The sequence below is a fragment of the Varanus komodoensis genome, unplaced genomic scaffold (assembly GCF_004798865.1).
Source record: "Varanus komodoensis strain SLA01 unplaced genomic scaffold, ASM479886v1 scaffold45, whole genome shotgun sequence".
Taxonomy (NCBI): domain Eukaryota; kingdom Metazoa; phylum Chordata; class Lepidosauria; order Squamata; family Varanidae; genus Varanus; species Varanus komodoensis.
Window position 1 is genome coordinate 390,334 of NW_025336011.1, and position 23,643 is coordinate 413,976.

General features: G+C 43.6%; 1 protein-coding gene across 1 annotated transcript; it reads left to right on the top strand.

The window, feature by feature from the left end:
- Nucleotides 1–7,788: 7,788 nt before the first annotated feature.
- RAB5C (RAB5C, member RAS oncogene family) lies at nt 7,789–22,154 on the top strand. The gene is made up of 6 exons (XM_044444788.1): nt 7,789–7,902; nt 13,980–14,213; nt 16,452–16,603; nt 18,781–18,903; nt 20,100–20,193; nt 20,811–22,154. Exons 2-6 carry the CDS (start codon nt 14,048–14,050, stop codon nt 20,924–20,926), a joined length of 651 nt encoding a protein of 216 aa, XP_044300723.1. The 5' UTR covers nt 7,789–7,902; nt 13,980–14,047; the 3' UTR covers nt 20,927–22,154.
- The last annotated feature ends 1,489 nt before the right edge of the window (nt 22,155–23,643 follow it).

A 23,643-nucleotide genomic window follows, 5' to 3' on the forward strand; every position in this document is an offset into this window, starting at 1 on the left:
GCTCCACATGTTCTGACTGCAAACCTGGTCCTCCTTTTCTAACCAAAAGGTGCTGGAGATCAAGCTTGCTGGCAAGTTACGTCCTCTGATCAGACAGCCCAACCCCAGAGATACAGAAGCTGGCTAAGGGTACTTAGTGATTAAGGAGACCCGGGCCGTACACGCATGGAGGCATTCAGTTGTACAGCAAGAACTGGATCTCATGGTCAAAGTTCAGGGCCCTGCAGACTAGGCCCAGGTAGCAGCAGGTGAGTGGGCATTGGCAAACAACCAATTGGGCATGTACATGGTTAAAGATGCTCATTGCATTATTTTTCTTTAAAAATGGATTGCTTTGTTCTACAATAAAATGTTGCTTATTCCCAAGAAGAGGGTTTAGCAAACTCCAACTTATCACCACAGACATGATAGTGCTATGGCTTTAAATGCAAAAGTGCTCATTCTCAAAATACTGGGTGGGAGTTTTTTCGTTTGCTTTTTGGTCAGGTTGAGAAAGCAATGTTTCTGTGTAAGCTTTGCCTTTTGTTTTAATTTATCAGAAAAGTAGAAGTTTTTTAAAGCATGGAATAGCTGGGGCAGGAAGTGAAAGAAAAGGTAATTGTGTGCTTCACAAGTAAAATAATATACATCACTATATAAGGGGTAGGGGGCTTGAGACAATTAACTTCAGAGTTTAAAATTACCCAGCTGCACCACCAAAGGCACTCACTAGGTTCAGACAACACAATAACCACAGACAACTCATGAAAATAACTCATGGGTTTTTTGGTTGGGATGTGGGTTGTTTATGGTTAACAAGCCATGGATTCTTAGCATGGCTGGACAACACAATAACCCAGATTTCAACAACAACCCACACTCAATCCCTACTCAGTCTGTGTTGGGTTATCATGTTGTCTGAAGTTAGTAATCACCTATCCTGACAGTTCTGGGGCCATTGTGACAGTTCTCCTTGTTGTATGGTGGGAGGCTTTGTATGGAATGCATTCAATAATGTGAGCCCCCCACTCACCCACCCAGGAAGGTCTGGAGACACTGGTTTATCCCCATAGTGAGAGCAAGATTTGTTCGGTCAGGGACATATTCTGCAAACCTGACTTAGTCTCAGATGGGAATTCTTGGAACTCTGGCTCTCTGGTCCCTTCCTTTCCTTGAAATGTGCAACCATTAATGCTTGAAAGACTGCCATGCTGGGAGAGAGCCTGCTTTATCTACTTGTTTATTTCTGAAGGGGGTCAGCTAGGCAGAGAGAAAGTGAGTATGTTTACTCCTGCTCAACCAGCTTTCTTCCTACTGGGGAAATATTAAAGACAGGTCTCCAGGGGCAGGTCGGGACAGCTACGTGTTCTCTCCAATCAGCAATACACTATAAGGCAGACTTCCCCAATCAGGTATCCTCCAGAATCTGTGCTGAACTACAATCCACCTTTTCCCAGACAGCATGGCCAATGCTGACTGGGAATGGTGGGAGCTGTAATGTAGCCAATTTATTTATTTTAGGATTGGTGGGGTTTTAATGTTTGTATTCCACCCAGAGAGCCCTCTGGGCTATTGGGGTGGTATATAAATGCAATAAATAAATAAATAATCCAACACGTCCGGCAGGTGCTAGGTCAGGTCAGGGAAGGCAGCAGTAAGGCCACTAGGGCAGGTGTCAGAACCGGGAAGGACTGGCCACCTACAGTTGCAGGGGAGCTCAGAACGAATGGCTAGAGCCTCCTGCCTTTGTGACTTGTGCTCAACTGCTCTCCCTGAGCATGCAAGCAGGGAGAATGAGTGGAGCAGCAGATTGGGCTCAGAAGGGAAATGAATGGGCATCAAGAGCATCCTACCCAAGCTTGTTCCTCTGCCAGATCAGGAGCCAGCACCTAAAGCAAAGCGAGAAGATGGTGGCAGTGTCGCACATTTTGCTGCCAGCCCCTTTGGGTTCAAGGAGCTCATATGTAGGTTTGGGAAACCTTCTGCCCTGCCCGCCCCCCATGGTATTGGAGGCCAACTCCCATCAGCCCTATTTGCAATGGTCAGTGGCCAGCGACTTGCAATCCAAAAACATAATTGCTCTAACAGATAGTTTCAATCTGTTTCTCTGTGGTCTAAGAAGAATCCTTTGTCACTGTTGTTTTCCAGAAGAAATGACAGCTACTATAGATGCAATAAATAATAATGAATTGGACTGATCTAAAGCTCTTTGAACTAATATTGGAGCCTGTAGCAGAAAGTGTCACACTCAGTACCAGTGGTGACAGCTTGCTGGAAACAGAGAAGTGGATAGTGCTGATTTTCAGAGCGCAAAAGAACAGAAATGTGACTTGGAGTATGCACATTTTTTGAATGAAAGGTACAGGGTACTGCTATTATGTGATGGCAAGGAGGTGCTGCTCCCTAGGTGTGAGGGTGGAAAGTGTGACCATTCACCTTTAGAATGTTTAATTTGTCAAAGGAGAGGTGAAAATTATTCTAACTCTATGAAAGACTGAGTGATTATGCCTCAGTTCTTCTAGTGCATCAGAGCTGTAGGTGACTTTAAAGGGGATGGGATAAATTCATGGAAGATATGGCTATATGCTACCTCCAGTAGCAGGAACAGTTCACCAGTTTCGGAGGGAACATGTATAGGAGGGAGCTGTTGTATTTACGTCCTACTTGTGAGTTTCCCACAGCCTGGCCACTGTGAGAACAGAATGCTGGACTGGGCGGCCCTTGATCATGGCTCTATTATGTTCTTATATGATATCACAGCAGGGTCCATCATAGTATCACAAAGTCTGAGTTTGGGGTTTAACTATACAGAAGAAACAGTAGCATCTGCTAAATGAACACACACACACACAAAACATCCAAGCTTTCCACACCCATTCCTCTTTTTTCCCTTGTTTGAGTACCATCCTAGCCCTGCATGGCTGAGTGTCTAAGACCACATGCTTGTTACCATGGCAACTGTTGCCACTGCTTTGATGGTCATTCCTAAGCAAAATAGAGAATGCCTTGGAAGGGGGTGGCAGTACCAGTGTAGATGTCCCATTACAGTTTGGTTCTTCATTTCCCTTATGGACAGCCCCCTGATTGCTTCTTCCCTTCCCTAGGATTAGGCCCTGTTGTCATGATGGGACCCACGTCTCCTAGCAACCAGCAACTCAGCTGCCTCTGCCTTGGCAACGCTGGCCTTCCTTCCTTTCTAATAAGACCTGAAGGGGCATTTAATGTCAGCACTCACCACAGAGAATGGACATTGTGCAGTTACATGATGCCAGCAGCAAGCTCCGACCTAATCCATCAATGCTTGTCCAAAGGAAGCAAATTACATATAAGCATAGTTTAAAAAAAAAGTGAAACAAAACAAATACAGTGGCTCCTTTACTTGGAAGAGCAAACATGGTTCAAAGTTATATTTACATTTCTAAAAATTATATAAAATAAATTACATCATACACACAAAAGCCTATCCTTGTACAGTGTTTGAATTCAGAATTTTATGTCAATCTGATGCTGATTTTGTTTTTAAAATTCAGGGAAAATAGTACCCCTGAACAAGGGGCGTTTCACCTCCTGCAAGGTAATTACAACCAGTTCCTACATCTTTGAGATCAGAGGCAAGAACCTCTAGGTCAAAAAGTGTGGCAGAAAGACTAAAGTCTCATCCCCTTTCTTATTCTGAATATGGTTGGGGATCCTAGAAGAGCGTGTTGAGCCAGTCAGGGAGAGAAAATCTGCTTTTGCTTGCCCTGAAACGACCTCTACTGGTCAGTTCCAAAACAACAGGCGTGAGAGTTCTGCAAAAACTACCTTTTTTAGTGGGTGGAAGAGCAAGAGGAAAGTGTGCGTGCAAGCACACTGGAACAACTTAATTTGTCCATGGTTTTGACAGTCCCCTTCATTGAAAGAAGGACAAGAGGTTAATGTTGCACTATGGAGTGCTCCTGCTCAGGGATCTATGCCTTCTTCCAGGATATTTCATTAGACCCTCTGTACCCACCTTCCCCTTTGCCCAAACATGATCACTGAGAATGTTCAGTCCTCATTCAACTGTTTTTGATAATCTTTTTTTGCCCCTTATACGGATTTCTTGCCCTTCTGTAAACTTTGGAATTCCCCAGAGCATACTGGGGAATCTCAAAGCTTACAGAGCCACCCTCTTGTTTCTCAGTGGCTCCATTAAGACTCCAAGCCTGCAGACACTCCAGACTTAACTGAGTCTGCTGTCAGAGGAAGTGGTGGCTTAAGGCTATTTTTTTCTTCTCTCCATCACTGTGGGCCTTTTTGAATCACCTTCAAGTCAAAGGATAATATGCAACCAGCCCATCTTTCCCTTACTGTCCACAGATTGAAGGAGTTGACCCTTAAAAGGTAACTACTAAATACTTTAGATGAATAAATGTTGTATTTAGATTGGATTTAGTCTAGACACACACTCCATCTCTCTCTCACTACATTTGTGATTTTCAGTCTCTTCCCCATTCCTCTTCAGAGTAAGTAACTTGTCATAAATATGCAGGCATGTTGTTATTTTATACATGCCATTATATAATGCATGTACAAAAAAGGTGAACACTTTCCTTCAACTAAGGTGTTACTCCCATAAGATGCTACATGCCAGGGCAGCTTTGAGCCAAAGATATAGGTATTTGTTATATTCTGCTAGTACTTCATGAAATATATTGGCTTCCAGGCCCAATTTAAAGCTCTGGTTTCAAAGCTTTGTGGCTTGGAACCAGGTTACCTCGGAGGTTTTCATATAAACTTGCCCAGACCTTAGGCTGCATGTTTCTTGTGATTTGTTAAAGTTTTGTAAACTGATCAGAGAAAATGTTAGACAGTCTTTTAAATAAGATTTAAAAAATCTGCAATCCTATACTCCAATTAATGGATGAATTTCAGTTGTTGCGGCCTGAAGATGTGGACAAGATGCTTGGACAAGTATGCCCTACCACTTGCTTACTAGACCCATGCCCATCTTGGCTACTTAAGAAAGCCAAGGACGGGATTGGGACTTGGATCCTGGAGGTGGTCAACGCCTCTTTAAGAGACGGTCAGGTACCTGCCCATTTAAAGGAGGCAGTAGTCCGGCCAGTCCTAAAGAAATATCCCTGGATCCAGAGGTGGCCGCCAATTATAGACTGGTGGCCAACATCCCATTCCTGGGCAAGGTGCTAGAGCAGGTGGTGGAGGGACAACTCCAACCACTCTTGGATGAAACTGATTATCTGGACCCATTTCAGTCTGGCTTCAGACCCAGGTATGCAACTGAATCTGCCTTGGTCGCCCTGTATGATGATCTGTGCAGGGAGAGAGACAGGGGGAGTGCGTCCCTGTTAGTTCTCCTGGACCTCTCAGTGGCTTTCGATACCATCGACCATGGTATCCTTCTGAATAGACTAGCAGGATTGGGAGTTGGAGGCACCACGTGGCAGTGGTTCCGCTCCTACCTCAATGGCCAATTTCAGAAGGTGGTGCTGGGAGACTATGGCTCTGCGCCATGGCAGTTATGCCATGGAGTTCCGCAGGGGTCCATTTTCTCCCCTTTGCTATTTAACATCTACATGAAACCGCTGGGAGAGGTCATCAGGAGTGTGGGCTGCGGAGTCATCAGTACGTTGAGGATACCCAGCTCTACCTCTCATTTTCCACCAATCCAGATGAGGCAGTGGCTGTGCTGAACCGGTGCCTAGCCGAGGTAATGGGCTGGATGAGGGCCAATAAACTGAACCTCAATCCAGACAAGATGGAGGTCCTGTTGGTGGGTGGTTCAGGCCTCGGGATGGGGGACTTGGGCCTTGTCCTAAATGGGGTTGCACTCCCTCTGAGGGACAGTGTTCGCAGCTTAGGAGTGCTCCTCGACCCTGAGCTGTCTCTAGAAGCTCAGGTGACAGCGGTGGTGAGGAGCGCCTTCCTTCAGCTTTGGCTGATACATCAGCTGCGTCCCTTCCTGGAGAATGACTGCCTGGTGACAGTGACACATGAGCTGGTAACTTCCCAATTAGATTTCTGTAACGTGCTCTACGTGGGGCTACCCTTGAAGACGGTCCGGATACTTCAATTGGTGCAGAATAGAGCTGCCAGATTGCTGGCGGGGACTGGGCGTTGTTCTCATATAACCCCAGTTCTCTGTCAGCTCCACTGGCTCCTGATTGAAGTCTGGGCCCAATTCAAGGTGTTGGTTATGACCTATAAAGCCCTAAACAGCTTGGGACCTGGATATCTAAAGGAACTCTTGCGCCCATATATGCCCTCCCGCCCCTTGAGATCAGCAATGGATGCCCTTCTCCGGGAACCCTCTGTGAATGATATTAGGAGGGTGAGTACCCGGAGGAGGGCTTTCTCTGCAGTGGCACCCCATCTATGGAATGCGCTCCCCAGAGAGGTCTGCCTGGCGCCGTCATTATTTGTTTTTCGGCGCCAGGCTAAGACGTTTTTATTTAAAACTTATTTTAATTGTTAAATTATTGAATTAATTAGGATTTTAAATTTTTTAGCCGAGAATGCACCAGGGGTTTTTAAACGATTTTTTAAATTGTTATATTATCATTATTTATGTATGTATTTATGTATTCTTTGTGAGTTGCCCCGAGGCTTTGTTGCAATGGGGGTGGCATAGAAATGTTTTAAATAAATAAATAAATACTCAATTACCTAAGGGTAAGTGCTGTGAAGCAAAAAGGGTGCACTTATGTAAATGTTCTATATTAGAAAACCAACATCACCCTATTTTCTTTTCTTAAATTAACAAGATTAAGACTGCAATCCTGTCTAGCTACTCACCTGGGATTAAGCCCCATTCAAGACCATGGGATACTTCTTGATACTTCTTCTGAGTAGACATGTATAGGATTGTCCTGTAAAAAATGCTACTGTTGTTGGAATGAGAGGTATAATAGTCTCTTCACCTTCAACTCCCATTTGATTGGGCAAGGGAAAGTATGGAATAAATAACAGGAAAACATGGAAAGGCTGGGAGTGGAGGGTGCCCCACCAACATGGGTAAAATTCCATAAATGATGCAGAACAATGGTGTCTTTTTTGGAAGCAAGGAATAAACCAAGAGTTGGTTCTCTGAGGAGAAGGAGAAGTGTTACTGTTAATAATTAGAAAATATTGCACAGCTGTTTCATTCTTTACTCTTTAATAGATTTTCTGCATTAGAACATAACAAAAGGCACAGTATGTCATTATCTGGACCCCATAACTTGCGAATAAGTCAGAGTGCACCCTTTGCATTTGAAGGTGATGGTGGGTGAAAGGCCACCCATCTTCCTCCACTATAGCACTTCACAGGATCCTTACACCAAAATACACAACACCAAAATACACAACTGGACTATAATCTAGCTGTGTTGTATACTATACATTGAGTTCAACCAACCCAGCTGTAGCACTGTGAACTGCAACTTGTTCACCATCATTATCCTGGTTGGGTTCAAACAATATAACCCACATTTCAACAGCCACCCACACTTAAATCCTTGAGCGTGGGTTATCATAGCATCGAAACTCAAACAATTTTCCGTCGGGTTGTAAACTGTGGATTCTTCACCATGGTTTATTATCTCAGCTGAGTTCAGACAATACGAGGTACCACTAATGACTCCCCACGGCTTCAGCCTGGAATCTTTTCCTGACAAAGCATACCTTCCTATTTAATTCGCCCCATGACATCACTACAGTTGAGTAGGAAGTGGGACTTGGGACTTCTTTCTTTTGACTGGCGGTGGAACAGCCAGTCAGAAGGAAAGAGGAAGTAGAAAAAACACAGTCAGCAACTAGGAGGAGCCCTTAGCGGAAGCGGAAGAAGCTGGAAAGGAGCCGAGGGCGGAAGTGGCGCTGTTTGAGATTTGGAGTAGGGGTAAAGGGGATACTGAGTGGTCGGCGGACTGGTGGTTGCGGCGACGGTCCCGCAGGCGGGAGCGGGTGAGTGGCTGTTCGAGCGGCGCCAGGGCTTGTTAAGGCAGGAGCGGAGCTAGCCTAGGCATGGGTAGCTTTGGGAAGGGCAAGCCGCTTTTGCTTTCCGAGAAAAGCGGGAGGTTGTAGCCGGGGTGGGTGCGGGGGGAAGTGCTGTAATTTTGCTTCTCTCGCGGATGGGGCGTTTGGCTGTGACCAACGCAGTGGAGCCTCCCTATTTAGAAGCAGTGTAGCCTTTGTGTCCCCGTTGCTGGCGCACCGACAGAGGAGGGTTTCTTGCCTTCGTGCCCGGCTTATGGTCTTCCTGGTGGCGTCCGTTCCACCACTGCTAGCAACATAGATGGGCCTCTGCTGTGATCCAACGGGACATGCTCTTATCTTTGGGGCTTCTAATATGGGTGTATGCTCTTGTTAAGCGAGACTGCTGCTGCAGGTAGCGGCTTTATGGATTGCGATAAATAAAATTGTGCCCCTGCGCTGAGGGACTTACATTAAAAAAAAAAAAAAAAAAGCCGCGACGGTAGGAAGGGGGCAAGGGAAAGGGAGAGGTGGCTATTGCCAAGTGTGCTTGAATGTTCGTGTTCAGACGGAGGATTTTTTTTCTTGTATGGAAGTGTGCTGTATTTACAACTGGGAATGCCGTTGCTTCTTTTGAGGTGCTGCTGTGCCTTTAACAGAAGTGGTGTAGAAAAATTCAACAGGTGCAGTTTTCATAGTGTGCAGTAGCTTGAGAGCAGGAAAAGGGAACGTGTGACCCTCCAAATGTTGAACTGCAACTCTTATCAGCCATCACCATTGACTATGCTAGCTAAGGCTCATATGAAGGGCTACCCATTGTCAGACCCTGCTTTTATATAGGACATCCTGCTTTTAGGATAAGGAGGCTGGCTGGATTGATTGTAGGCCACCCAATTCTGATCTGCTTCGGAGTGTTTCTAGAAACCCTGGACCACTGTTAATATTTGCTGCAAGTGTGGGTTGTGTTGAAGCATCTTCAGTTCCTTTTCCAAATGTGCATGCCTATAACAAAAATAAATTAAAGCATTTTTAAAGGAGCTGTGTTGACTATAAAAATCACTCACTCCTCTTAAATTGGGCTCCATTTTTAAATTGTGCACAACCAATAAATGTCCAGTTTTGTTTATATGAATCCTATACGAATTTGTTTATATGATTGCTGCCTGTTTTTCATAGATGGATTTTCTCTTGAAAGGAGCTGGCTTTGGAGCAGTATAGTGGCTGAAAGAGTGAGCTATGAATGGAAGTTCTGTTTGATATTGGGCCACCATTTCTCTCTTTTTGTTCTCTTCCCAACAATGGGGCAAGTCTGGTTTACAATTACAGGCCTATAAGAAATACTGGTATAATATAGAAAAGTGAACTAAATAATGTTTATGAACAGTCTGTAGAAAGACAGAGTGCTACTTGTTAAAGAGAACAGAACTTCCCTTGTATTTTTTGTTCCTTTTGTCATCTGCTTTCTTCTTAATCCATCCCAACCATTTATTGTCAGTCTTTGACTGCCACCATCACTCTGCTCCTGCTCCATTTCCTCTCACCTGTCTCTAGATTTTTTTTTAAGCCTATGGGGCATGGACAGTTTTGCCTGAATGCTCAGTGTTGCTTGTACAGCTAAATATTTTTCTGTAGGAATTTTGCCGCCTCCAAACTGCAAGCATCCTTTCCATATTACATGACTGCTCATTGAAGTTGCCTATTAAATATTGATTCCAACACAGTTTACCTTAGTTTCATAGCTTTTCCCATGTATAGACTTCTGTGTCTGTTGTTTGTTTCCTTCTTATGATAAGGCTGAAAAGGCAGGTGAGGTGTGTAGAACACATATCAAAGCTTGTTCACAATATTATTTAAAGTTTTTCTATACTGTCATTCATTAAAAACCTTGTGATGGTTTACGAAATTGTCCTGTCACACTCAAGTGCAGCCTTTCCAAATCTGGTACCCTCTGTATGTTTTGGACTACACTTCCCAGCATTCTTGACCATTAGCCATGCTGGCTAGGGTAGATGGAAGTTGGAGCTCAAAACATCTGGAAAGCACCAGGCTGGGGAAGACTGCTCTAGGGTGGCCAAGAAACAGGCCTCCTGTGATAAGCTGTTCAGGTAGGAGCAGACCTGATGCTTATGCAAAGCTGCTGAAAGAGCAGGGTAGCTCTTGTTCCTCCAGTGGACCTACTTTTTCTCCTGTGTAAATGAATAGTGGTGGTTTGCTTCTATGGAAATAAGTGCCACACTAGGGATGCTGCTGTGGTGTGCGCTGGACCCCCACCCCCTTGGCTTGAGTGGATTCCTTCTCACGCACTGGATTCTGTAAGGTAGCTATCTCTAACCTAGGGAGTGGCCATTCTGGTTCTGGGTGATGGGAGTTGTAGTCCCATACATCTGGAGGGCATGAGGTTGGGGAGGCTGCTGTAGACCAGCGTTTAGGCCTGCAGGATTGACACTGTCTCCATTCTAGAACCTGAGTTTCATCAGCTGGATCATGATCCAGGAAGCTAGTTTGAAGTGCCAGAAGTTGAACATGCTGTTTTTCTATACAAAGTCCATTCCTGATTACTCCAAGTTTTCTTTATTTCAGCAGTATAAACTAGGGTGAAGAGTCATTTTGTTAAAGAATTCAGAGTGAGAAATTCTTACCAAGTCATCCAAGGATTTGCTGGAAGATCCAATCTACTTGCTCTCCACAGCTGCTGTAGAGGGGTATTACATTTATTTAGTTAGGGGTTTTTTTTTTGTTTTGTTTTTTGAAAAAAGTTACTGCAAGCTATAGCCCAATTTAGGGCTCCCTTTGTGGTGTACATTCCATTAAAAATCAACAATACAGTAAAAAACTCCATAACATACAACAATATTACAAAAAGAGAAGGTATAGCAGTTTAAAATACCAGTTAAAAGTTCATAAAATATAGACAATATAAAAATGTAACAATAAAATTTTAATTATTAGAATATCTAGAAAATAGAACAGTCTTAGTCTAGCATCAAAATGCTAGTAATGAGAGCACCAGGCATATTTCTTTGGGGATCCCATTGCAGAGGTGAGGTGCAACCACTGAGAAGGCCCTTCTTCTGTTTGTCTCTGCCCCCCCCCCCACTTCTTTGGGGAATGGTTCTTTAAGAGGGGGCTCTATCTCAGATCTTAAAGGGCAGGTAGATATGGGAGAAGGTGTCCTTCAAGTATCCTGGCCCCAGGCCATTTTGGGCTTTATATGTCAAAACAAGCATTTTAAATTGGGCCTGGAGCTCAACTGGTAGCCAGTGTAGGTGGTAAAGGACTGGCATAATATGGGTGTGCAGGCTAGCTTTGTCAGCAGCTGTGCAGCCATATTCTGAACTAGTTGAAGTTTCCAGGGCATCTTCAAAGGCAACCCCATATGGGGGGTATTAAAATAGTCCAGCTGGGATGTTACCAGAGCATGAGTAACTGTGGCCAGGCTCTGTCTGTCCAGGTCGGGCTGGAGTTGGTATATTAACTGCAGCTACAGGAAGGCATCCCAGCCACTAAGTCTACCTGAGACCTGAGTGATGTTCTGGGTCCAGGAGCATCCCTAAGCTACAGACTGTCCTTCAGAGGGAGTGTGACCCCATCCAGGGCAGGTTGAAGCCCCGCTTAACCTGGCAGATGATCCTCCCACCAATCTTTCCTGGACTGAGCTTCAGCTTGTTGGCCCTCATCCAGTCCATTACTGAGCCCAGGCAGTGGTTCAAAATGAACACCACCTCACCTGGATTTGATGTAAAAAAAGTAGAGCTGAGTATCATCAGCATATTGCTGACATCTCAGCCCAGACCTCCAGATGACCTCTCCCAGCAGTTTCATGTAGCTGTTAAAGAGCATGGGGGATAGCACAGAGCCTTGTGGAACCCCAAGGCATAAATGCCGTGGTGCAGAGCAGCTGTCCCCCAGTATCATATTCTGGACACGTTCAGGTAGGCATGCAACCACTGCAAAGCCGTGCCTCCAACGCATAGTCCAGCCAGCCCATCCAGAGGACACTATTGTCGATGGTGCTGAGAACCACTGAGAGGTCCAGGAGAGTCAACACTCTGCCTCGCCCCTGGCAAAGATCATCCCCACAGGGCAATCAAGGCAGTCTCTGTCTTGAAACCCAGCCTGAAGCCCAATTGAAATGGATCTGGATAATCCACTTCCTCCAGGGAAGGAAGCTGCTCTGCCACCACCCACTCAAACACCTTGCCCAGAAAGGTGATGTTTCCTGCAGGTCTATAATTGGTCACATCCCCTAGGTCCAGGTTCAGCTTTTTTAGTAGTGGTCTCATCACAGCTGCCTTTAAAGAAGCTGGAACTGCTACTTCTCTTAAAGTCACATTGACAGCCTCCTGGACCCAGGTGTGATTCCCCTTTCTTAATCTATTATTAAGCCAAGATGGGCAAGGGTCAAGTAAACAGGTGGCAGGACATACAGAACTAAATATCCTGTCCATCATTGGGTTACAATTACTGAAATTCACCCATTAAAACCAGACCCTATGGTAATCTGGACACATTCCTCACATCCCTATGAGATTTTTGCAATATGCAACCTTTCTTCCGTATGGTTATTGCATTCTGGACTAACATAAAACAACATTGGGGTTGTTCCTTGGTGAGAGATGTTTGCAGGGGAAAGTGATGTATATATGGCTGAACCTCACTGAATTGTGGTTAGGTCTATAATCACCTGGCTTGCATGACATGACAACCCATCTCATGTTTCTAGTCATGGTGGGTTGTCTCAGACGACTTTCTAAAAGGTGGCTTATTTTTTTGGCAACAAGTCACCCTGACAATATGGATTTTTCTAGGGTTTGTTCAGTCCACAGAGAGTTGCCAATCTTGTCTGAATCCAGGAGAGCATTTTCATTGTGGGTTGCAGGGATTGGCTAGCAGAGTAGTAAAACTCTCAGCCACTTTTTATGATCTTGTGCATGTCCAGTCCTAGACATAAATTGTGAAATCCGTGTGGATGTTTTAGGCACAGTAGCTTCTTAAAGTAATGTTCTGTAAGTAAAGAACAGAAGAAATTGGGCAAGTTCATACTTCATGTTAAGTCACCCTGAAAATAAGCTGATAACTGTGCAGCAATCATTGCCTGCAACCTAAAAACCATTTCAGATTATATATATTCATTCAGTGATTGCCCTTCCACAGTATTTGTAAGAAAACAAAAATACTGCAGTCAACCACATTACAATGGTAGTTAATATTTAATACCTAAAATAACGGAGTCATCTTATTGTATTACACTTCCGCAGAGTTTTCTTATAGAGCTTTCTTTTAAAGACCAGCAGTTTCTGGAAAAATGATCTAGTAACAAAGTTTGACTAATTTCCCCAGATATTCAGGTTTCGTTATCAGTGGCTACTGACAAATGCTGACTGTTTCGCTTTCACTTCTGAGCTGCTGTGATGAAATTTGTAAAATGCTTAACTGTTTTCAAAGGTCAGCTGATTATAGTACTTCTGTTTTAAGTTATACAGTGCAATATAATTGTTGACATTCTTTTTAAATTCTTGCAGCAACCTAATACGTTAGGTCTAGATGATTCTCCTTTGGAGGATGCTACATGGAGTGGGAACTGAGTGAATGGTTTGCTTCAGGTAGCCTGTTGAGCCCCTGGAGTAAGAGTTGTATCACTTGGTGTTATTTTGTTAAAGGAGAGGAACAGATTTCCTCTTAACTCCAGATCTGCTCCAGATAGTTAAGGGTCCTTCCACAGCAGCTTTAGAGCATGCACTGGGGCAGGGATTGGAGAAGAGAGGATAGGGGAGTGGATGTCCCATTGTGCAAGAGCTGGATTTATCCCTTAAGATCTCATTTATAATTTGGTATCTTGGCTGCTATGCTGAACTAACATTCAGCCTGATCAATGTTGAAAATGTCTTGTTCTATTGGCAAAATGTTAATTAACCATCCAGTTTTTATTTATTTTAAAATTTATATACCACAACTATGTACTTCTCTGGTCTTGACTTCAAACCAGTTTCTAAGCTCCATGTGTAACACTTCAGCAACCACTTCAAAACTGGTGTTCACATAGCTGAAATGTCTTTTCTCTTTTCTAGCTGGAGATTCGTTTTCCTCGCCAACAGTCCAGCCTCCTCATTGGAGTCCAAGGCTCTTGTGACAGGCCATGGCGGGCCGTGGTGGAGCTGCACGGCCAAATGGACCAGCTGCAGGCAATAAGATCTGCCAGTTCAAACTGGTACTTCTGGGAGAGTCAGCTGTTGGGAAGTCCAGCCTTGTTTTGCGCTTTGTGAAAGGACAGTTTCATGAGTACCAGGAAAGCACAATTGGAGGTGAGCATTGGTAGAATCAGTGGCGAGCAAAATGTCTTGCTTGGTAGTCTGAATATTTTCTGCAATTAGATAACTACTTCCATGCTAGCATGTTGCAGAGGATTCTAAGAGTGTTCAGCGATGCCTATTACCTTAAAGTGGGGCATTGCAGGCTATTAGCCTGATGTGGACTGTGTGTTGGTGAATAGGGAGCAATCTGTTGGTGGCAGAGAGCAGGCTATCTTGAGAAAGACTTGTCCATCATCATGGAAGCTCATTCAGGAGCCCTGAGACGTTGAAAGCCGCTGATCTTATTGGTTTCCAAAAGTGTTCCTCTACTCAACAGTAGCTTCAGATCTAAATAGGATGGTGTAATTTAGTGTCCTGCAATAGCAGAGGGTTGGACTCAATGGCCTTCTGGCCCCTTCCAACTCTACAGTTCTATGATGGAGATAACTTGGCTGAAGGAAGTGATGGCATCTAGGGTGGGGATGTGGTGTCCCTAGCACATGGCCTAATCGAGCCCACAGAGGTTATCCATCTGGTCCACAGCCTCCTTGAATCCCTCCAAAGAGAAGGACTTGGTTTGTAGCTATTAGTGGGGCCTCCCCTGCATGGTGCTCCACCTTCTAAGTGCCTGACGACATCAACCAGTCGACAGAGGGCCTGGTGCAGGACAGTTTGGTTCCCCACCTTCAACCAGCTCTGCAGCCCATGCTTGGGAATGCTAGTTAATCTGTCTCAAGGCTTGACTCTTAAGCATCCTGTTGCCACTCTTTTGTAAAACTTCAGGTGCAAATAGCAAAAGGAAGAGAAGGCTACACACATACATAGACACATAGAAATGTCAGACAGGCAAAGTCTTTGTCTTGAGCAGATTGGCCAGCTGAATGCCAAGGGCTATAGCAGTTCTTGCTTCACCTCTTAGGACTTCCCCTGTCAAGTTCTGAGCACCCACACAGGCCTTGGCAGTTCCTGGCACAAGTCTAGCAAAGTGAGCATTTCTGGTTTGATGTGAGTCACAGGAATGTCAAATCTTGTTTGCTTTCATAAAATACTGCATCTGAAGAGAGAAGGCTACTTAAGAGCTGGTTAGCCTGGCTTGTCCCTTCTGCATGTGTTGGGTTATAAGGACTGAGCTTGGCACTGGCCTTGCTTACCCTGCTGTGGATGCAATTACACAGGTTGTGTCTACCTCCACCCAAATGTACTTGTGTAAACCCTGGTTCACCCGAAGGCCCTACTTCATTTCACTTTCTGCATTCCCTCTTTTGAAAGGCTTTGAGATTAGGAAAGGCAGGGCTTTTTTAAAAATGAAGGCATTACCATACTAACACTAACTTGTTTAGTCTTGGATGAATGCCTGTCCAAAGTGGAAAAAATCATGTAGTTCTTCCAAAAGTACTTAGATTCTAAATGTAGCATGGGGGGGCATTGTGCAAATTGGGGGCAGGGAAGCACCAGAAGGTCATTCTGTGTACCTTAACATTTGAACTCTGTCTGCATAAGCTGTTTGTAACTGACATGGAATATATGCATCTGTAGATGATGGAGTGGGTCACATAACACCAAGGCTTACTCCCTCGCATCTTTCTCCATGTAGCCTGTATATGTCAAAATGTGAACTGATCATTACTCCAAGCTTTTGCCTACAAGCGGGGCTCCTACATATGAAGCCCTTCTTCCCCTGTTACCATGTATTGTTCATAGCTAAATCCTGTGGCCTGTAACATGCTTTCAAAAGACTGAAAGCAGATATACTGTAGAAGACTCTCAGCAGAGTAAATGGTGTCTTATGGATGAGCCATACTACAGGGAACAGCAGGTGCTGTTCGGAGCTTGAGCATGAGAAACCAGTCCACAGTGTTCTATCAAATGAACTCTCATTCGGATGTAGTGATGAACTTTACTTGGTCACAGCACTGTATGGAGGTCAAGAAGAAAGAAAGATAGTGCATGTCGCTTCTCCATGTACAAACTCCTGATAAAAGAACAGGCACTTTTTAACTCCAGTAGGCCAAAAAGCATTGCAATATTGGAGTAAAAACAGATGTCTCTGCTTGGTCATCAGAGAAAAGCATACTTCAAGCACACTTTAAGCTTCAGGATGTTTACAGTTTAAGAAGACAGACTGGCCTTTCTGTATTAGGGCTCAGATGTGCAAGTGAAACACAATTTTGTGGAATAGCACTTAAGTGGTGCTCAGGCCCCCGTTTCACTGCTCATTGTGGTAACTCTGTCCTGACTCTACTGTTTCAGCTGCCTTCCTCACACAGACCATCTGCCTAGATGACACAACGGTCAAGTTTGAGATCTGGGATACAGCCGGACAAGAGCGCTACCACAGCTTGGCACCCATGTACTACCGGGGTGCGCAAGCAGCCATTGTTGTCTACGACATCACCAACATGGTGAGGATGAGCATAGATCAAATGGGGTTCGGACTGACGTGCCTGGTAGTGTTTCTTTTCTGGATCCTGTCTTCTCCGGACCTTGAATGATGCATGATGTCCAGCATGTAACTATCAAGGCAAACAGAGCTTCTTGGCTTTCCTGCATTTTGAATTTAGCATCTGCCTGCTGCAGCGATTTACACAAAGATTCTGTGCATATAGAAAAGTAGCATGTTCAGTAGCAGAGTGAGACTAGGAGGCTCCACCTGCAGTCTAAGTGCTATGGCACAGTCACATCTGCTTCTTCATCGAGAACTGAGCCTCATTTTAGAATGTTTAAATACAAGCTATTTTCTGGTAATTTTCATTTCCCTACATAGGGGTTGTGACTCTAGTCAAAACCACAGTTCTCAGAACACCTAGCAAAATCTTTGAAATTAAAATCTGACTTTAGGAATCTTGGTTTTATACATGATTTCATTTTTAGGCACTTTTCTGGAAATCTAAGATACTGAGGGGACTTGAACAATTGCAAGTGGAAAGACCTGCACTAAGCCTCAGAATTGCAGGCTCTGTGTGTGTGATGCCGAAGAATAACAACCCAGGATTCAATTTAGCTTCATTGGATCTTAAATAAACTCATCAAACTCATAGAACAACATGCCTTAGATGGTTTTTATCTGGCTTCTTCAACTAGATTTTTAAAGTTTATAACTAATATAACTAAGATACAACAAAATTAGAGTTCATTGTAAACCATAGTTCCTGGTTCTCACATAATAACCAAATGTGTACTGGAACAAATTCTGGTTCATTCTTCCTGATTTCATAGGGAGAAGGGAGTGCATGAGCCCAGGACTTTGTGTGGGTGCTTTTCTACCAGCTCTGATTTATAGCTTAGCATTATGTGCAAATACAGCCACTGTTGAAAGGCTAGTAAATAAAAGGTAACCATGTTGGTTTCTTAGAGGAAAACAAAAAGTAATTATTATTAGGAGCAACCAGTTTCTGTCTGGCAATTGAGGCTGGGTTATGCAATTCTTCCTCTAGCTGGGTGTACAAAAAGAAATCAAAGCCGACAGGTACCTTTAATATGAGGCTTCAGGAGAGTTCTGTAGAACTTTTAAAATGTGTGTGCCATGTTGAAGAACTAGGTTTTAATAAGTAGCAGTTTACATTCCCTGTTCAATCTTTGCTAAACATTACATTTTCAAATTTACCACATTTTCCTCTTCTTTGCTTAACTGTTAATAATTTAGCAGGATCCACAATTACTAATGTTGTAAAATTTAATTTTTTATAAGTAGCTTTGATGTAGATCAAAGTCTTTTCTTTTGTCACCTTTCTTGTCTTTGACACACAAAACCTAGATGAAATTGATGCCCTCTCTGACCATTAAATAATATTACCATGAATCTTAAGAACTGCCCATAGAGCTACCTTGGAAATTTGACTTTTATTTGTGGAGGTCCCCCTACTAGTAATACATGCTAAGAAACCGCAAGCTGCGCTGCATCGGTCTAAAGCTGTGTCTAGTCCAACATTCTGCTTACACAGTTGTCAGCCAGTAGCCTCTGGAATGACTGCAAACAGGGCCCCAGGAAATAGCCCCTTCATGCCCATGTTCCTCAGCAACTGCTGTCAAGGGAAGGAATACAACCCATTGGGTGGACTGAGAGGAGGAAGAGAATTATGTAAGCCACCTTGAGTGCCTCGGAAGGAAAAATGTGGCTAATGAGTAAATAAAATAATAAATACCCATTGTAACTCAATTGAGGTGCCTCTCAATGAGTCTTAACATTCTGTGAATTTATCTTATTTATTAGATTTATATCCTACCTTCATTTTTAAAGAACTCAAAACAGCTTACGTAATTTTCAACTTCCTGCTGTCAGTCTTATCCTCACAACAACACTGTGATGTAGGTTGCGCTGAGATTGGCCCAAAGTCACCCAGTGAGTTCCATGACCGAGTGGGGACTAGAACTCAGATCACCCGAGTCCCGGTCCCACACTCTTAACTGTTACACTGGCTCTCCCTGCTAAAGCAGCCTAAGTTGGCTATAGCTGCATGAATGCTCTTACATGTTAATCCTATTTGCTGGGTCAGTATGCCTGTGCGTACATGAGAACTTATAGGCACTCCTAGCACTGAAATGACAGCAGAACTCTTTCTTGCATTGATCTTTTTCATAGGATACTTTTGTGCGAGCCAAGAACTGGGTGAAGGAACTGCAGCGGCAAGCCAGCTCTAACATAGTCATTGCCCTGGCAGGGAACAAGGCTGACTTGGGCAGCAAGCGAGCTGTTGACTTCCAAGTGAGTGGAGTTTTGATCCTGTGAAGTGTTTTTAATTCCACTCCATGAATGTGTGTCTAACAACTGTTTAGTGCCTCTCCTTGCCACAAATAAATTGGATTCCTTTGGCATAGAGTGTCCTGTACAGAATGTATCAAATGAAGACATCAGCAAAACTAGTTTGACTGGAACATGTTGTCTAATAGCCACTAGATCAGGGCTATGAAATGGGAAATGCCTGGTTCAAATTCCTCCTCTGACATATGCCCACTGGTTCACTTAAGCCCTGAGGCAAGCTTCATTTTTGTTTAATGCAGGCCTACACTTTTCAACTATAACTATTCTTGGACTGCTTAATTATAATGTGAATGATATTACCTTCATAGTGACACTTTTGAGAAATGCCTCCATGTATTGAAAAGGTTGGATACTCTGAAAATTATTTGCTTGTTAATTTGAGATAAATCCTTAGGCAAGAGGTACATGTTGGTTATATGTGGTTCACTGTGGGCTCTTCCCAAATCTGTATTGTGGATAGTATAACAGGGTTGCTGTTAAGGATTTCAACAGGATAATTGTTGCACAGTCTCTAAAGTGCTATATAAAAGGCCCAAGACATTGTAGGGAGTTGTAGGGGGGTTTTTTGCTGTCTAAATATGCATGGGATTGTACCTGTACCAGTTTAATCCGGTCAGGTTTCAACTTGCGATCAAACCTCTCTGATATGCAAAGTAGTTAAGTGAAGGACATTCCACATTTCTTTTGCTGCATTAGGTCAATGTGAACAGTGGAGTTACCAGTTCAAATGGAGTGACAGCTCTGTACCAGTTGGATGGCAACCAGCTCCTATCTCCGCTGCCCATATGCAATATGGGGAGGATAATGCTAGCTTACCTTTGAACTTTTTTTTCCTAACTGGACACTTTCCAGATGTTTTAGATTTTAACTCCCATCAGACTCAACCATCCTGGTCAAGAATGATACAGTTATTGTCCAAAACATCTCACTTAGTCAGCATCTTCCTTCTAGAGCCCCTCCAGCTCTGGATATTCAGTGAGTAGAGGCCGCAAACAAAACTTACATAAGAGGGATGGTGGTACTTTGTTAGTCTCTCTTGTTACTACTCTCACTTGTGAATTGTCACTATGGAGCACTGGTCAGGTCACCAAAAGAAGGCTGAGCGTGTCTTCTAACCATGCTGATATATTAACTTGCAGGAAGCCCAGACATATGCAGATGACAACAGTCTGCTGTTTATGGAGACATCAGCAAAGACAGCAATGAATGTGAATGAAACCTTCATGGCAATCGGTTAGTAAGTCAGAAGGAAGTGGAATGGTGAATGTTCCCCATGCTGCCATGGGTTGTGGGCTAAGCATAATGTCATGGTGTAGACCAGTTGTGGGTTCCTGAGGTGTCCTGGGAGGAAATGGTTAGCTGCAAAATATAGAGTGCAGACTTGAAGGAAGCCACAGGAGTTGTTGACAAGTGTTGTCAGGAGAGTTGGATAGTTGCCTGACCCCAGGAGGCTGAATAGGAGGAAGTCTCAGGGTAGTGGAGCTGCAATGAGGGAACATAGAGTCTGTGGCGTGCTGAGATGTGGGATTAAAAGGAGAGTGTAAGAGGTGGTATAAATGAGGGTCTTTGGGGAGAAGTGGTAGGTAAGCAAAGAAGCTTCAGGGGACATGGACTATGAATGCCCAAGAGGCTTGGGATGGACGCATGAAATATATGCATACACACCTCACTAGATTAACCAGTTGAAGCTTGGAGTGCAAATCTCCGGTTGAATAACAGTAGGAAAATTGGGTGGTGCCAGCTTATCAGATCTAGGATGCCTCTAATCAGAAATGGTTCTTCCATTGCTTGTTCTTCCCATGGCAGGAATCATTAAGAACCATTCCTGAATATGCTTTCTCTTTCCTCAGCTAAGAAGCTCCCCAAAAGTGAACAGCCATGTGCGGCAGGGTCAGCAGGTAGGAATCGAGGTGTCGACCTCCAGGAGAGTAGCCAACCCAGCAAGGGGCAGTGTTGCAGCAACTGAGAGATTCCTGCTTACTCCTTCAGGCAGCCCCAACTGGAATGCACCTGAACCAATCACACTTACAGAAGAACAGCTGCCAAGATCCCTCCTTTTTTCCGTCCCCAATTCTTCCTCTTTTCTTCATTCTTCTGATTACAAAATGTGTGTGAGGAGGGGGAAGCAAAAACCACCTCCTCTTCTATACAAATGATGAATTCGTATTTTTTAAAGTCTTAGTCACCTTTTTAAAACACAAATGAACTGGGGCATTCCTCTACCACTTTTCATGGGTAGATGGTGATGCATGTCTTCAGCGCTTTGGTCTTTCTGTTCTTTGCCTTTTATTTTTCTGAAGGATTTTACAGCCTTGCACTGTCTCACAGCTGCTTAGAAGACAGAAATTCCTGTCTAAGACAGGATGTGACTTTTGGAATGTCAGCTTGGTGATTCTAAGCCACTTCAACTGGTAGGGCTTATCCTGTGGTAGTTAAAGGCTGGGGAAGATGTGGAGAGTTGTGGACCTACTATTTCCAGGGTTCCTTGGCTGGGAGCCTGGTTTAAATATGGCATAGGCTTGGCCTTTAATTAGCAAGTTACAGAACACACAGGTAACCACTAAAAGAAAATGTAGCATTAATGCTAGATCGAGAGAAACCTCTATGCCTTGTTTTGACCAAATCACAATTATGAGTATTGGCAGGGTGGGGTTGGGGGGTGGGGTGCTGATTTTCTTCTGTATTTTGTATTCTAGTTTTCAACATGTAACCAATCAGTATCTCTTTAATTACATATACAGACTAGCCTTTTGCCCACCTCTGTTTGCATTGGGCTTTGGGTATACCAACTCTGCATTAATTCTTTTATTTACATTTTGGATGTAATGCACTAATTCAACCTATTGAGAAAAAATTGTATAAAAATTATCACTTTTTTGATGAACAACCTGCTGCCATTGCTAATCATCCTATAGTATATGTTGATGAGTGTATAGATGCAGTAGGTAGGAAAAATGGACACAAGCTGGGCTGTGGGGGGCAAAAACATGTATTCACATACAGACAGAATATTGTTAATTCCACTAAGTAAAGCTGCAGAAGGAAGGTTACAGATTTTGCTTCTGATCTAGTGCCTAAAGCAATTTTGTCTTACTCATACTGGTATTTAAGAGAGAGTCTACATTGGTCTCTTCAATACAAAGCTCCTGTTGTGTATGATTTAAAAAATTTTATAAATCTGATATTGACCAGAACTGACCTGCTTCTGTTTTCTGTACTAAGCCTACTCAATGACCAGTATGTCCACTATAATTAACTGGAAATAATGGGAATTCTTCACTGAAAATGGGCCAGGTGATACACACTGTATATTTTGTTGTTTATTCTCCATTGTTTGGTTAAACTGCTGAAAACATTTGTTTTTGCAAATATTTAAGTGCTTCTTCCCAAATATTGTTTCAAGAAAGACTTTTCTCTACAGGTGTCTTTGAGTAGTAGGATGTTTGTTAATAACCCATGATATCACAAACAGCTTATCCTAAGTTCCCAAGAAGTTTTGTATAGTATATATGGAGTAAAATATAATGTTGAAAGTGCTGCAGCTGTAAAGGAAATATGAAACCAAGTACCAGGAAGAGAATATTCATTAATGCTGAAGAGCTGTCTGACATAAAGTGTGTGTGTGGGTCGGGGGAGGCCAGAGAAGGGTTCTGCAAAACATATTGATTGGAGCTGGGGCAGCCTGGGAAAGTGATTGAAAGAAGGGTGACAGGCAATTAGGAAAAGGATGTGGGGTGGAGGGGAAAAAATGGAATAACTTGGGAGAAGGGAGTAGGGTAAAGCCTTCATCTCTTTTCAATGATCCTAGCTACACAGAGGTAATTTGGTAATGAAGAGACTGATAACCAATGATCTGGGTGAACTTTGGGGTCTTAGGTCTTGGTTGACATAGGGGAGACTTAACACCTAGAAGTACTACCATAACTTTAAGTCTGCTTGTCCCATAGAATCATAAAAGGGCCCAGCTCTTTCCTGAAAAACAATTCTTAAGAATATCCAACAAGCACTCCAGAGATGGGATTTATACAATCTCTCCTCAGGTACCTTTTCATATAAAAAGCATTCTATAGGTGATGGGGACTTCAAAAAAAAGCATTGCTTTCACTAACCACTTAGGTTTGGAATTTAACTGTCAAGGATCCAAAACAAAGCTTTTAGGAACGGTACAGAGCACAGGTAGGGCAACCTTTTTCGCCCTGTTATGTATATCTGGCAATTTGAGACATGGTCTTGGGTGCCCCCACAAAATGGGGTTAAAATAAAGTAACTAGCCCAGAAAGACTGAGCTGAAGGCTGAGGTGGAATTTGAGCCCCAACACATTAAACTATTCCTTCGAATGCACCATTCTCAGTACCAAAAGGAGCATGTATCTTGGAAGGGAAACCTCCTGTCCCTCTGCCAGCCAGTTAATTTCCCTCCTGCATCTGTTTTTGGATCAACACTGATACCTGCTTATCAACCATGAACTCAGTTCAGATATCTTTTTCCTGCAAGTACATGAAAAACCATACATGTTTTTCAGGCTCCCTGCTAAACCCTTTCATCTCACATCAATGCCCCCATTCAATGAGGCACACAATGCTTTCCCACCGCCTGATTGGTTCTAGCTGGCTCCCCCAGCTCCTGCTGGCTTGCTGATGCTCCCCCTCCACTTGACCACCTGCCAACCTACATTGGCTTGT

Excerpts from the sequence above, each read along its gene's own strand:
- RAB5C (XM_044444788.1), top strand. The coding sequence starts at position 14,048 with ATGGCGGGCCGTGGTGGAGCTGCACGGCCAAATGGACCAGCTGCAGGC. Across the intron at positions 18,904-20,099 it reads AGCGAGCTGTTGACTTCCAA|GAAGCCCAGACATATGCAGA; the intron begins GTGAGTGGAGTT and ends ATTAACTTGCAG. Across the intron at positions 20,194-20,810 it reads TGAAACCTTCATGGCAATCG|CTAAGAAGCTCCCCAAAAGT; the intron begins GTTAGTAAGTCA and ends CTCTTTCCTCAG.